The sequence below is a fragment of the Chionomys nivalis genome, chromosome 23 (genome assembly GCF_950005125.1).
Source record: "Chionomys nivalis chromosome 23, mChiNiv1.1, whole genome shotgun sequence".
Classification (NCBI taxonomy): Eukaryota; Metazoa; Chordata; class Mammalia; order Rodentia; family Cricetidae; genus Chionomys; species Chionomys nivalis.
This window is the reverse complement of record NC_080108.1, coordinates 29,202,223-29,216,589: the sequence shown is the minus strand read 5'-3', so window position 1 is coordinate 29,216,589 and position 14,367 is coordinate 29,202,223. Positions and strand designations below refer to the sequence as shown.

At 45.8% G+C, this 14,367-nt stretch overlaps 1 protein-coding gene across 1 annotated transcript in view; it reads left to right on the top strand.

Annotated features, from left to right (window-relative positions):
- The first annotated feature begins 1,337 nt into the window (after positions 1–1,337).
- The window catches only part of Nipa1 (NIPA magnesium transporter 1), a 31,297-nt gene continuing 18,267 nt past the window's right edge, over positions 1,338–14,367 (top strand). Inside the window, exon 1 of the mRNA XM_057756195.1 lies at positions 1,338–1,539. Within this exon, the coding sequence (XP_057612178.1) occupies positions 1,371–1,539 (169 nt within the window). The 5' untranslated portion in view covers positions 1,338–1,370. The remainder of the gene's footprint in view (positions 1,540–14,367) is intronic.

Sequence of the window (14,367 nt, the reverse complement as noted above, 5' to 3'; positions counted from 1 at the left end):
GGAAGTTTTCAAAGGGAATAGTGATAATGGCAGCAGGCACTGTGAATGTAGCTAGTGCCACTGAATCGCACGTTTAAAAATGGTTAAAATTGTCTGGTCACAAAGCAGGTGACAATGTGGGACAGTGCTGCTGACGAAGTCCTGCGATGGCAACTCCAACCAGGCCAGAGTCTTTCCGAGTAAACAGAAGGATTGTTTTGGGGTAAACAGAAACCTCAACCCAGCCTTGCTGTTTAAGAGGAACAGTCAACTACCTCAGGGAAAGGCACCTTATTTCAAATCTGCCCAATCTGCAACAGATTCAAATCCCTACACTAACACCTAGGCTGTTCGGGCCAGCATGCCTCCTGCTGCAGCTACCTTCCCAATAAAACTGACAAGGCTCATTCCTCCGGGTGGTGTTCTCTAGTCTCCGAGTCAGCCTGGCACTTTGTCTCCAAATAGTTATCTTTCTACCCAAGTTCAATGGTTTCCTTGTGCCTTGCTTACGAGAATAGCGACTTTTATGGGATAATCTCATTCAGTAGTTCCTGGGTTTTGTTCTTTCAAGACAGGGTTTCTCTGTGTAGCCCTAACTGTCTTGGAACTCATTCTGTAGACCAGGCTGGCCTCGAACTCTGGGATAGACTGCCTCTGCTTCCCAAGTGCTGGGATTAAAGGTGTGGGCCCCCACAGCCCGACTAATAAAAGATTTTTTTAAAAAATAAGCTATCATTAGCAGCATGATTTAAAATAAGAAAAAATACAAAACAAAACAAGAAAACAATAATTGCGTGAGACATGGAAATAGACTACTTTGTATCATTCAATAAACTAAAAAAAAATATGCATTGCTTTTGAAAACGTGGGAAATGCCCACAATACTTAGGTGACAGTTCGCGGAGTGAGTCAAAATAACTTTCTCCAATAGTAGTGAAATACTTTATTAAGAATTAAAATGAAATAATACAGTATGATCACAAGGTCAATGATCCAGAGCAAAGGCAGCGGACCTCCCAGGAAGCCGAGCGACTTGAAGACTGCATCTCTTTGGTAACTAGAATGTGAGTTCCAAGGACCTGTGCAGGTTGGGGACCGTCGGAGCATCTTCGCCAGAGGCCCTGGGCTCTGAATACTGCAGAGCGAGCTGTCTCTGCCCCAGACACTGCACCAGCGCGCTCCACCGAATTATCTCTCAGCTTCTATGCCGACCTCAGAAGCCCTTCCACCCTCGGTCCCCACAGCATGCCTCCCAGCAACCCCCAATTCCTCCCCACCCTGCCTGCCTTCGCCACCCGACCCCAGGCTTCCAATCCCGCCCCGCCCGCTCAGCTCCGCTCCCGGACCGTGGGGCGCGGCGCGCACGCGCAGCGGAGGGCGGCGCGGGCGGCATGGGGACTGCGGCGGCGGCGGCGGCGGCTGCGGCGGCCGGGGAGGGGGCGCGCGGCCCGAGCCCCGCCGCCGTGTCGCTCGGCCTGGGCGTGGCTGTGGTGTCGAGCCTGGTGAACGGGTCCACGTTCGTGCTGCAGAAGAAGGGCATTGTGCGCGCTAAAAGGCGAGGTAGGGCGGGCCGAGGCCGGGCGGGGGTCCGTGCCACGCTGCTGCTGTTGCGGGAGCCGGTGAGCGGCGCACGGGCGAGCTCTCCCGGGTGCACCGCAGGCATCATCGCTGCGTCCCGTGAGGTCCTTTTCCCCTTCTCAGAGGCCGGAGAGGCCTTATTCATTCTTTCAGGAGCTCTTCACAGGACTTCTTGGCCCATGCCTAGACCGGTCCGGTCCAGTTCTCCACCCCCACCCCGGAGCCCAGCACCGGGACAGGTGCTCGGCTAGCAGCCCTGCTGCCCAGAGGCCGGCAGTCACCTAGTGTCAGGCAGAGCTTCCTATTCATTTGATCCAGAGGTGGGTGGAGTCAGGCCTGCCTTGCTGGGGTCCGGGCCTGGAGTGCTCTTGGGAGAGCGCTAGACGGTGTGAAGAAGTAAGGATGTGCGGTGGGCACGCAGGATGTGCAGGCAGGTGCCAGTGAGGTGCCCACTCTCACCTTGAGCGCAAGGTCTGTTCTTCCCAGCGGCACTGTTGCCCCCAGGGGTTCTTAGTTGAGTTACCTCTGGTTGACATTTCAGCCAGCTGGAGTGGGAAGAAAAAAACGTTCACAGAAGTGCAAATGGGCCCGCTGAGCAGGGCCTGGGTCCACAGGCCACCAGATACCACTCCTTATTGATGTGGAAGTGGGATGAGGCACAGAGCCCTTCTTTGTCCATGGCTTGTCGTTTGTGTTGAGAGGCCTGTGACAGGCACTGAAATGACAGAGGCAGAATACTTTGAAGGGGAAAGTAAACAAAGCTTTCTGGAGCCACAATCTCAAGATCTCTTAGGAGTAAGGAGGGGCCGCCAGCATGTGGAAAACAAACGCACTTGATAGCTACTGTTTCACAGCGCATTTGAAACTTTGACTCACCTGGCTAGCGAGCCGAGGACCTTCAGAAAAGAGACGACAGACTGACAACCTTAAGTGAGAATACAAAGCCAGCAATCATTGAAAGAAATTAACTTCGAAGTGAAAGCCTTGCAAAAAGCCAACTATGATTGCCCAAGCATGCAGATGTGGCTCTAATGTACAGACATCTGATACACTTGGCACCTACATTGAGGGACCGTCTGTCAATTTGGACAGGCATCACGATTGGGCGAAGGTGTTTGTTGTTGTGACCAAAAAGTCAAAAACACGTTTGTGCCTTTGATAGGATTGTGTGAAAATGGGCTCTTTACCCGCGAGGTATTCTTGCAAATCCCACAACTCCAGGCTAACCCTGAGAAAAACATGACAAACCACACAAACATCAGTTGAGGAACATCATGCAAAACACCTGACCGGTCTTCTAACCAAGGCTGCAAAAGCTGAGGAGCTCTCCTAGCCAGAAGGAAAAATCTGGGTGCAGACTTCAGTTAGGAAAAATACATTAATAAAAGAAATCAATCAGCTAGCAAGAATAAATGTGTTGCCGGGCGGTGGTGGTGCACGCCTTTAATCCCAGCACTTGGGAGGCAGAGGCAGGTGGATCTCTGTGAGTTCGAGACCAGCCTGGTCTACAAGAGCTAGTTCCAGGACAGGCTCCAAAACCACAGAGAAACCCTGTCTCGAAAAACCAAAAAAAAAAAAAAAAAAAAAAAAAAAGAATAAATGTGTTGTTTCAGCTCAGTTTCTGTGTTCCAGAGGACTGCTGAATTAAACAAAACAAAACAACAACAACAAAAACCCACTCAAATTGTTTTTGCAGTCCTGGGTCTAATCCTAAGCATATTTTTAAAAACCAAAAACAAGGATTTTTGATTTTAAAAACTATGTATTTTATTGTTTGTATGTATGTACTTTAGAAAATAGTCTCTCCCTGTGTAGCCCAGGCTAATCTCAAACTCATGATGCTCCTGCCTCCACATTCCGAGTATCTGGGATTCCAGCTGTGTGCATTTTCACACAGTGGAAATAGAATAGTCACTGGTTTTGTCTTTCCTCACTTCCCACCAGCCACTGCTGGAGGAGATTGCTTTACTTGTGGTGGTAGAAGGCAGACACTTAGTCTTGCTTTAGTAAATCTACTTTGCTTGACAGATAATTTCTGAAACTCTTATGCTATGGACTATTATAGATCCTGAAGCTACAACCATTTTAAAATCTATCCGCCCCCATAAAATAAAGTAAAACCAAATCCGCATAATCTTTTACTGTATCTACTTAATGATCCACAGAGCACCAGCCATCAAATAACTGAAATGGAAGGGGAAAGAAAGAAAGGTGGTACGTAAAGGCCAAGTTCTTAGGTTGAGGCAGACAAAGCCTTATGGTTTCTTATAGTGTAACAACTATGTTTCTTTAAAAGATTATACCTTTATAATGGACAGGTGGTAGCATTTCTAGGAAGTACAAGCTTCTGGGAGGCTGAATTCTAATTGTAGTTCTTCCAGGGAGAGGGTTGGGGGACCTACTGGCTCGCGGCCTTCACCTGGTAGTTGAGGATGACCTTGAACTTCTCACCCTCCTGCCTCCATTTCCCAAATGCTAGAATTACAAGTGTGGACCTACTGTGCCCTGTTTCTGATGTGTTTGGGGAATCAAACTCGAGATTTTCTGCATGCTAGGCAAGCTCTCTATCAGCTGAGCTATATCCCTTGGCTGCCCCAAATGTCTGAAGCTGGAGCCCCATGGAAGAGGGGTTGCCTGTGAAGGACTAGGTAACTTGTAGATAGGAAGGCGAGTGTGGTTTCAATCTTTGGTAGCCTTTGGGTGCTGTGGAAATAGCTGAGATAAACAACTTAAAAAGAGGCGAGGTTCAACTGAGCTCGTAGCTTTAGAGGTGTCTGTTTGTTGCTTTGGGCCCGTGGCAGTATACCATATTATGGGTGTTGGAATATACAGGCCCTGTATACCGTGGGGCAGCTGGGAAGCAGAGAGGAAGAAGAGTCCCACAGTCTCTCTGAAGTATGTGCCAGATAATATAGCTTCCTTTCACTAAGCCCCCCTTTTTAAAGGTTTTATTTTCTCCCAGTTCTACCATGAGCTAGTACCCAAACTATTAACATATGGTCCTTCGGTGGACATTTAAGGTCCAAACCATAAGACTGCGTAGATAGCAACCAGACATTCTCCAAAAATATTATTTCAGAATGTTAATGAGCATTGTAATGGGACTAGGCATGCCACAGGAAACCCCAGGTATGTTCAAGGAGATTTGAGGCATGGGGGAGGGACCTGGGGGTGGTAAGATAGAAAGGGAGAAATTTACACATAGTATGGGGTTCATTGGTCTTGGAAACTTGGGCAAGTGTTGACGTCAGCGCAGTGGTAGAGGCGCTCTTGCCGACATCGTTCTGTCTGGAGAAATCGTCTCTGAATTGAGGTTGTCTTGAATGTTGAAAATGAGCTGTATTGACTGAGTGTGGTCATGCACGCTGTAATCCTATTAGTCAGGAGATTGAATCGGTGGGATTATTCGAAGCCAGCCTGGCCTATGTAGTTCAAGGCTGGACTGGACTGTGTAGCAAGACCTGTCTCATAAAGCCACATAAGTGATTTGGAAAAGAAGAGAAGCCGTATCGCCCAAGTTTGTGAAAAGGAATCTCTAGTGGGACTCGAGAAAGTACTTACCTCCAGCCGGTGGGCATGAGCCAGCTCTAGTTCTGTTTGGGTCTGATAAAAACACATTCTTGGTATCCATAACTTTCATGGCGATAACCAGTTAGAGCAGGGGCAGAGGCTGGTTGTCACTGAGAGGCTGGGCAGGAAGAATGATGATAAAGAGGGGCTAGGGCTGCCTGGAGATCAAGCTCTGAAAAGACGGCTACTGAGAACTGGCCACGGGTGTTTCATAATTATTCATTCACATCTGTGCAGGATACTGGAGAGCAGCCACAACTGGTTGATCTTAAAATAAATAAATAAATAAAAATAAATAAATACTTTTCCTTTTAGAAAATCAAGACTGCCATACACTTCTACCTTTGACTCACAAGAATAACTGCCAATGGGGACATGTAAAACAAGTATTGGCTGGGCATTAGAGAATTTAAAACCCTTGTGTATCGCTAGTGGGGATGTAAAATGAGGCAGCTGCTTAAATATAGAATTACAGTTTGATCCAGCAGTTCTGCTTCTTGGATTATGCAAAAAAGACCTCAGGTATTCTAGATCCAGACTTGAGCAGATGGCAAAGCGTGATCTTTTTAAGACTGAGTATCATTCAGCCTTTGAGAAGAAGGAAAACTTAACACATTACAGCATAGATGGATTTTTGAGGACATTCTGCGTAGTGAAATAAACCTACCCTAAAAGGATACTACCATGTGATGTCCTCAGAGCCGTCCAAATTTATGGACAGATGGAAAGTAATGCCAATGGTTACCCCTAGAATGAAGTTAGAGCCTTAATGGGGAATAATGTTTTACAGGCCCATAGTGTACAAGGATTTTTCTATCCCGCCAGCCAGCTCCCAAATAGCCACCCAAAAACTTCTTATTAATTATGAAAGCTTGGCCGGTAGCTTAGGTTTGTCCCTAACTAGCTCTTGTCATTTAAATTAACCTGTATCTATTCGTTTATTTTCTGCCTTGTGGCTTAGTTACCTTTACTCTGCGATGCCCAAGCTGCTTTCCTGGTTCCCCCTTGTCTGGCTGGCAACTCTGTGTTCTTCCCAGCATTCTCTCTGACCCACCCCTCCCAAATCCTGCATAGCTATTGGCCATTTAGCTTTTTATTAAACCAGTATAATAACGTATCTTCACACAGTGTAAAGGAATATTTCACAACACTAGAGCCGAAGGTTTCTAGGTCAATAGCATTTTAGAGATGCGTTATTATCATTATTATTTTGGCTTGTTTTGAGACAGGGTTTTCTCTGTGTAGCCCTGGAGGTCTTGGAACTCACACTGACCCTGAACTCAGAGATCCACCTGCCTCTGCCTCCCGAGTGCTGGGATTAAAGGCGTGCACCCCCCCCCCCAGCGAGATGAGTTATTATTGACCAGCTGCACTGTTGTTCCCAGCACCACTGAACTGTACACGGGGAAACAGTTAAGGTGGTGTATCAGTTAGTTTTCTTGTTACTGTCAACATCAGCCTGGCAGGAAGCATCACCAGGGAGGATGGTTTCATTCCGGTTCACAGTTTAAGGAGATAGTCTGTTGTCCCTGGGAGGGCACAGGTGGGTGGCGATTTAGCATTGGGAGTGTGTACTAGCTGTGTTATAGTTTGAGTGTGAACTCCCCCCCCATCCCCCCCCCGTAGCCACATATGTTCACTTGGTCACCATATGGTGGCACAGTGCGGGTTATGGACCCTTTTGAAGGTGGAGCCTCTCTGGGGTAAGCCTTGAGACTTTGTAGCACAGCCTGTTTCCTGTTCATTCTCTGCTTCATGACTTTGGAGGAGATGTAACCAGCTGGTCTCCTACTGTATCTGTTTCACTGTAACTGTAAGCTAAAATAATTCCTTCCATCCTGAAGTTGCTTCTTGCCTGGTGGCGGTCACAGTAATGAGAGAAGAAACTCAGCTCCTGCTGCCGTAACTTCCCACTGTAATGAACTATACCTGTACCTTCCCTCAAACTGGGAGGCAAAAGACACCCTTTCTTGAAGTTGCCTTGATCAGGGTGTTTTATCACAGTAATTAGAAAAGGGACTGAGACAGAAGCTGCTTGCAGTGTACAGGAATGCATCCTATAAAAAAAACTCCTGTATTTTTTTTTTTAATTTTTTTTGAGACTGTCAAGGTCTCACATATAGATCTTGGGTTTGCATCAGACTCAATATGAAGTTAAGGGTGACTTTGAACTTCTGGTTCTCCTACTTGTACCTATCCAGTGCCTTCACACTGGGCGCACTCCACAGCCAACAGTCCTCACACCATCTTCTGAAACTCAAGACAGTTTTTAAAACTCTGAGCTTATATTTAAAAGAAGACATTCTAAATAAAAAAAAAAAAAGGAAAGGAAATGAGCCCTTGAGTTTGATCCCTGGAATCTGTGCAAAGATGGAAGAAGCAGTCCAGTTCTACATAGTTGTGCTCTGACATCTGTGTGCATTTTTGTGGCACTTGCTCCGCCTTCCCCATCACACACACACAAACGCACACATACGGTACAATAAAATAAAAGCCAAGGTACATACAACACACAGTAACAGAATAAATAATTTGGGCACAGAGCAAGATTCCAACCAGATGGACCTCATGGTAGAATCACCTCGGCCCCAATGACTTAGCAAGACTGCCCCTCCAACTCTGCCCCCAGCAGCACAGGTGGCTTCTCTGCTTATGTAGGTTCTCCTTGGTGCCTGCAGCTTTTTTTTGGCAGGTATTCCATGGTCTTGGCGTGCGGGCATACATGGAGGCAGAATGTTGTATACATAATAAATAAAAAAAATCTTTTTAAAAAATTTGTTTTTTTAAATTCATTTATTTTTAATTAAAAATTTCTACCTCCCCCTCCCCCATCCCCTCCCCATCCCCTCCCCCTCCCTCTCCAGTCCAAAGAGTAGTCAGGGTTCCCTGCCCTGTGGGGAAGTCCAAGGTCCCCCCGCCCCTCCATCCAGGTCTAGGAAGGTGAGCATCCAAACAGCCTAGGCTCCCACAAAGCCAGTCCATGCGGTAGGATCAAAACCCAGTGCCATTGTCCTTGGCTTCTCAGTCAGCCCTCATTGTCCGCCATGTTCAGAGAGTCCAGTTTGATCACATGCTCCATCAGCCCCAGTCCAGCTGGCTTTGGTGAGCTCCCATTAGATCAGCCCCACCATCTCAGTTGGTGAGCGCACCCCTCGCAGTCCTGACATTCTTGTTCATGTTCTCTCTCCTTCTGCTCCTCATTTGGACCTTGGGAGCTCAGTCCAGTGCTCCAATGTGGGTCTCTGTCTCTAGCTTCATCCATTGCCAGATGAAGGGTCTATGGTAATTTTGTTCTTTTGATGTCAAGTTTCTTGAGTTTTTTGTATATTTTGGAGATGAGTCCTCTATCCAATATAGGGTTGGTAAAGATCTTTTCCCATTCTGTAAGCTGCTGTTTTGTCCTGTTGACTGTGTCCTTTGCTTTACAGAGGCTTCTCAGTTTCAGGAGGTCCCATTTATTAATTGTTGGCCTCATTGTCTGTGCTACTAGGGTTATATTTAGAAAGTGGTCTTTTGTGCCGATGTGTTCAAGTGTACTTCCTACTTTCTCTTCTATGAGGTTTGTGTGGTTGTTTTTATGATGAGATCTTTGATCCATTTGGACTTGAGTTTTGTGCATGGCAATAGATATAGATCTATTTTCATTTTTCTGCATGTTGATATCCAGTTATGCCAGCACCATTTGTTGAATATGCTTTCTTTTTTCTATTTTATATATTTTGCTTCTTTGTAAAAAATCAGGTGTTTGTAGGTGTGTGGATTAATATCCGGGTCTTCTATTCGGTTCCATCGGTCCTCCTGTTTGTTTTTGTGCCAATACCAGGCTGTTTTCAGTACTATAGCTCTGTAGTAGAGCTTGAAGTCAGGGATTGTGATGTCTTCAGAAATTCCTTTATTGTACAGGATTGTTTTGGCTGTCCTGGGTTTTTTGCTTTTCCATATGAAGTTGAGTATTGTTCTTTTGAGGTCTGTGAAGAATTTTGCTGGGATTTTGATGGACATTTCATTGAATCTGTAGATTGCTTTTGGTAAGATTGCTGTTTTTACTATGTTAATTCTTCCTACCCAAGAGCACGGGAGATCTTTCCACTTTCTGGTATCTTCTTCAATTTCTTTCTTCAAAGATTTAAAGTTCTTGTCATACAGGTCTTCCACTTGTTTGGTTAGAGTTACTCCAAGATATTTTATGCTATTTGTGGCTATTGTGAAGGATGATGTTTCTCTGATTTCCTTCATTTATCATCTGTGTATAGGAGGGCTACTGATTTTTTTTTTATGCTCTCTCCAAGACCTTTATCATGAAGGGATGTTGTATTTTGTCAAAGGCTTTTTCAGTATCAAGTGAGAGGATCACATGATTTTTTTCTTTCAGTTTATTTATATGATGGATTACATTGACAGATTCTTATGTTGAACCATCCCTTCATCTCTGGGATGAAGCTGACTTATCATGGTGGACAATTTTTATTTTTTTTGATGTGTTCTTGGATTTGGGGTTTGCTAGAATTTTATTGATTATTTTTGCATCAGTGTTCATGAGTGAGATTGGGCTGTAATTCCCTTTGTCTGGCTTTCTCTCCTTGCCTTACATTCCAGGAGGATTAGGGGTTTACAGGGAAACTCACAGAGGACCAGCAAGATGTGTTATATAAAATATTTTTTAATTTTTAATTTTTTTTGGTTTTGTTTTTGAGACAGGGTGTCTGTATGTATCTCTGACAGTTTTAGAACTCACTCTGGTGACAAGGCTGGCTTCAAACTCACTGAGATCTGCCTGCCTTTGCCTCCTGAGTGCTGGGATTAAAGTCCTGTCACCATCCCCTGGCAAAAAAGTCTTAATGATTTGCTGATTTCTAATTCAGCTTCCCTCTGTAATGGATCTGTTTTGATTGGAAAGCTTAGCACAGGTTTTGAGTGGATTTTGACTGGACCAAGAAATTTTAGTTCAACCAGGGATCTTTGTATCCCAAACAGCCAGGTTCACTTTCATGGGGCTGCTTTGGAGGCTAGGGTTATCATAGCTCTAAAGCACCTCCAGAATCACAAGATTGCCCCTAGGTAGCTCACAAAGTCTCCTCCCAGATGGGAGAAGGACATTGAGGGACTGTCAGGAACATATAATTAAAAACCTGGGCTTCAAATTGAGAGGTGCCGGAGGCAGTAAAGTACTGTCTTGGAAGGGGTTCCTTGTAGCCCCTACAATATCTGTAGATCAGGAAGATATGTTTCCAGGGAAAGATAAGGATCAAGTGAGTGGCTTCACTACCTATGACAGATTAGTCTCCTTACCCTGATTCAAGGATAATTCAAGGTACTTCAGCAGGGATCAGGAGCTAACCCATTCCCTGGGCACTCTCAGCCCTATAAGGTGGCCATGATGTTGGTGGTTGGGTCCTTCCTTCTCTGAGACAGCATCAGTCCACTTCCAATGTTAGACTTCTGGGTCCTTACTTGTTGAAGACTCAAGAGGGGGAGGTTGCGGTTGGTGCTCTTAGAAGCCCAATGGCCTAAACCCCACCCCTCTCTCTCTGGAAATCTCTGAGGCTTCTGTGGGTCTCACAGATAGGCCTGGCTAATGCCTTCAAGGGCAAAGTGTTATCATCTGTTCCTTTTGGTCTTCCTCTAGACCTTGACTGTTAAACACGAAGAGCCGTGTCCAACAGCTAAGTGTGATGGATGTGTTGTCGCATCTCCAGTTTCTGAGGTGTTCTTTAAAGTCTGCTGCTAGTGGCTAATAAAATGTTGACCCCAAGAGCGTCTACTGTGGAGACTGTAGGGTCCATGTTGGTGAATTCCTAAAAGCCTCAGTTAGCCTGTTAGGAGAAAGGGCAAGCTTTTCTTCCTTCCTGCAAGTATCTTCTCTGATGTCATCATAGTTCCTTCATTTCTCCTTCCTGCAGCGAGGTGGTAGTCATCCACCTCTACCTATGATTCCCTGATGAGGATTTAGAACCCCAGCTCGTGGTTTCCTGATCCTGGAGGTGGGCATTAGAACTTTACCAAATACATTGTTTGCGTGCCTTGTTAAAGTATCCTTGAGGATTCTGTTTTCCTCCCGCGATATAGCAAGTCAGCAGGCATCAGTGGAAGTCTTTTCATGTAAGTTTATGAGGTAAAGGTCCAGAAATAAGTTGTAAACTCGGATGTTCCTCAGAAATGCTCCCCAGTTTCTTGTGTTGGAGATTTCCGCTTGAAAAGGAACTCAAACTTTCCCTACTAGTCTAGGCTCCTCACTTTGTATGACTTGTAGGGCTTCTGCCCTTTTCGCTGGTAATTTGGAATAAATGGGAGATTATGGCTGTAGGGATGGGCCTCTATGGAATGGGGGAAGATATTTCACTGATTCCCATTGCCTATTGTTTATTTTGAGACAGGGTCTCTATGTATTCTCTGGTGTTCTTTTTGAAAAACAAGGTTTGGACACCAACAGGGATGGTCTTTTGCATTAAAGAAGCCCCCTTTCCTGGTAGAGCATTGCGAGGGGCTGAACTACAACCCTTCAGACTTTTTCCCTTGATTCCCACAGAATCAGTTTGGCAGCAGAATGTTATTTGTAGTCTAGACTTGTATCCTTTGGCTGGGTTTCCCCATCACCACGCTTGTTTTGAGGCCTGTGGTGTTCCAGTAAAATATTAACTTCTTTTCATGTATGTTCTCAGGATCAAACTTCCTTTGTTTATTGAAGATGTGTTGTAATGTCCAAGGGAAATGAAGGCAGATTTCCCATAAAGATTCTGAGGCGGGAAAGACAAGTACCAGAGCTTCTGACATGGGAAAGCAATGTTTCCTTTGTTTCCTCCAGTCCTCAAGGAGATCCAATGGGTCAGAGTGTTCTCTTTCTGGTCCCTTGAACTGGGCATCTCTGGGTGAGTGTGACCATAGGTGCCGTGCAGTTAGAAACACCAGGTTTAATCTCCAGTCCTTCCAGGTTTACCTCTTGAAAGTCTCTGCACTGAGGTTCTTTCACCTGGGTGGAATGCTCGCCCACTCGAGTTTGTAGACGGCTAGGTGGAGAGAGGCAGCTTGCTTGCATGCACGACTAAGGCTCTTGCTTTTAGATGGCCATTCAATGCCAGTGAGCAGAATGCTTTCCTTAGACGTCATCCCTACAGTGATGTCTTATTACCTGGGAAATTATATCCATATCCTAATGTGAATAACAGGAGAATTTGAGAAATGTAGCCTATGACAGAGCAGAAGTAAATAAAGCCTGGTGGTAGGAAAGTGGGGAGCAAGGTCATTTAGGAGTCACCAGGTAGTGTCAGCTTGTGAAGCAGGCAGGTGCTGGGAACCTACAGACGCCAGGGTTGAGTTGCCCCTCCCCAATGTGGGGTCAGGAGTAGGCCCTGGAGAATTATCTCCAGGGGAGGGTGCAGATGAGAATGGCTGGCTCTGAGTCCTGTATGAGTCTGACATTCCCTGTCATTCCAGTGGCCTCCAGGAAGCAGGAAGGAGGAAAGAGTGGGGGTGAACAGGTGAACACCAGTGGTGTAAGAGAAAGTGTGGGGCTGTGGCATTACTCAGAGGATCCTGTAGCATTGGGGGACCATGAGTCACCATGTGCCCGCCGCTTATCAACACTGTACTCACGGAAATGCTACCACCATGACTGGTCATGTGACCATCACCATCTCTGTTGGCCATATGACCAGCTGGATGCCTATGGGTGATTGGCAGATCCATGTGTGCATAAGTCCTTGGGAAGGTATCTTATAACGTCTATGAATTTACCAGTGTATTCTCCTACATAACTAACCACTTACCAGTTTAATCTGAGAAAATGCTTCCATCAGATTGGCCTGTAAGTAAGTCTGTATAACATTTTCTTAATTAATGATTGATGTAGAATGGCCCAGCCCACTGTGGAGTGCCATCCCTGGGCAAGTGGTCCTTAGCTGTATAAGAAAGCAGGCTGAGTAAGCCATGAAGAGCAAATTGGTAGTCTCTCTTCCTTCTTGGTGTCTACTTCAGTTCCTGCCTTCAGATTCCTGCTTGAGTTTCTGCTCTGTTGTTTCTCCGTGATGAACTGTGATTGGGAAATGTAAGCCAAATAAGCTCTCCTCTACACATTGGTGTTGGTGATGGTCTCTATCATAGCATTAGGAACCAAACTTGGGCACCGTGGAAGCAAAAGGTGAGAAAAGTGTGTTTGAGTCTGGACTCCCTGGACTCTAATCAAGTGCTCTTTGGCACTTTTCTGCCATTTCCAAGTGGTTGAAGAAGGAGAGAATAGTGCTGTGGTAGGTACTTCAGCTCAGGAAGAGAGCACTGAGAGCCTTTCCTGCTTCCTCCCAGCTGCCCAGTTGTCAGGGGTTCCAGGCTCAGAGCACATCTGCTGAAACTGCCAGGTTCTTGAGTCTGCAAACAGTGATTTGGACAAAGACACACGGAATGGGAAAAGAGATAATTCCTTAGATAGCAGAAACAAACGAACTTGGAAATGAGGCAGAGCTAGCTGGGCCCAGGTATAGGTTCCAGAAGAGATCAAGATTGGGCCCTTGTTACCATTATGGGTCATTTATGTATTATGTGGGCATGTGTGCTTGCTTCCTTTTTTCCTTCCTTCCTTTTTTCCCCTTCCTTCCTTCCTTCCTTCCTTCCTTCCTTCCTTCCTTCCTTCCTTCCTTCCTTCCTTCCTTCCTTCCTTCCTTCTTTCTTTCTTTCTTTCTTTCTTTCTTTCTTTCTTTCTTTCTTTCTTTCTTTTTTCTGAGACAGAGTTTCTCCCTGTCGTGGAACTCACAGAGATCTACCTGCCTCTGCCTCCTGAGTGCTGGGATTACCAATTTACACTACTACCACCCAGCCGTATTGTGCTTTCTTTGCCATGATGTGGTTTTGTTACTTATGTATCCAGTGTTCAGGAAAGCTTCCAGTTTCCCCTTCATATTGGCTTCTTTCATGTGTTTATCCTGGTGCCTCTGGGATCTGTCCCTCTACCGTGTTATAGGTCTTGTTAACTCACAGGATTCCTGCTGTGGGCAACAGTTGCACTGTGGGTGGTCCTTGCTGGTAGCCGCCCTGCTACTTGATGTCACCAAATTCCTTTCAAGAAACAACGTAGTGGAGAGTTTATTTCATAAGCCTTGCAGTGGAAGAAGGAGTCCAGTCCATCATGTCACAGAAGACAAGGTTACAGGTGCATAAGGCAACGTGTGGCTGCCCTCAGGAAGCAGAGGACCAGGCTGTTAAACTGTAAGACACATTCATAGTGACAAACGTCCTCCAGCAAGGCTCCACTTC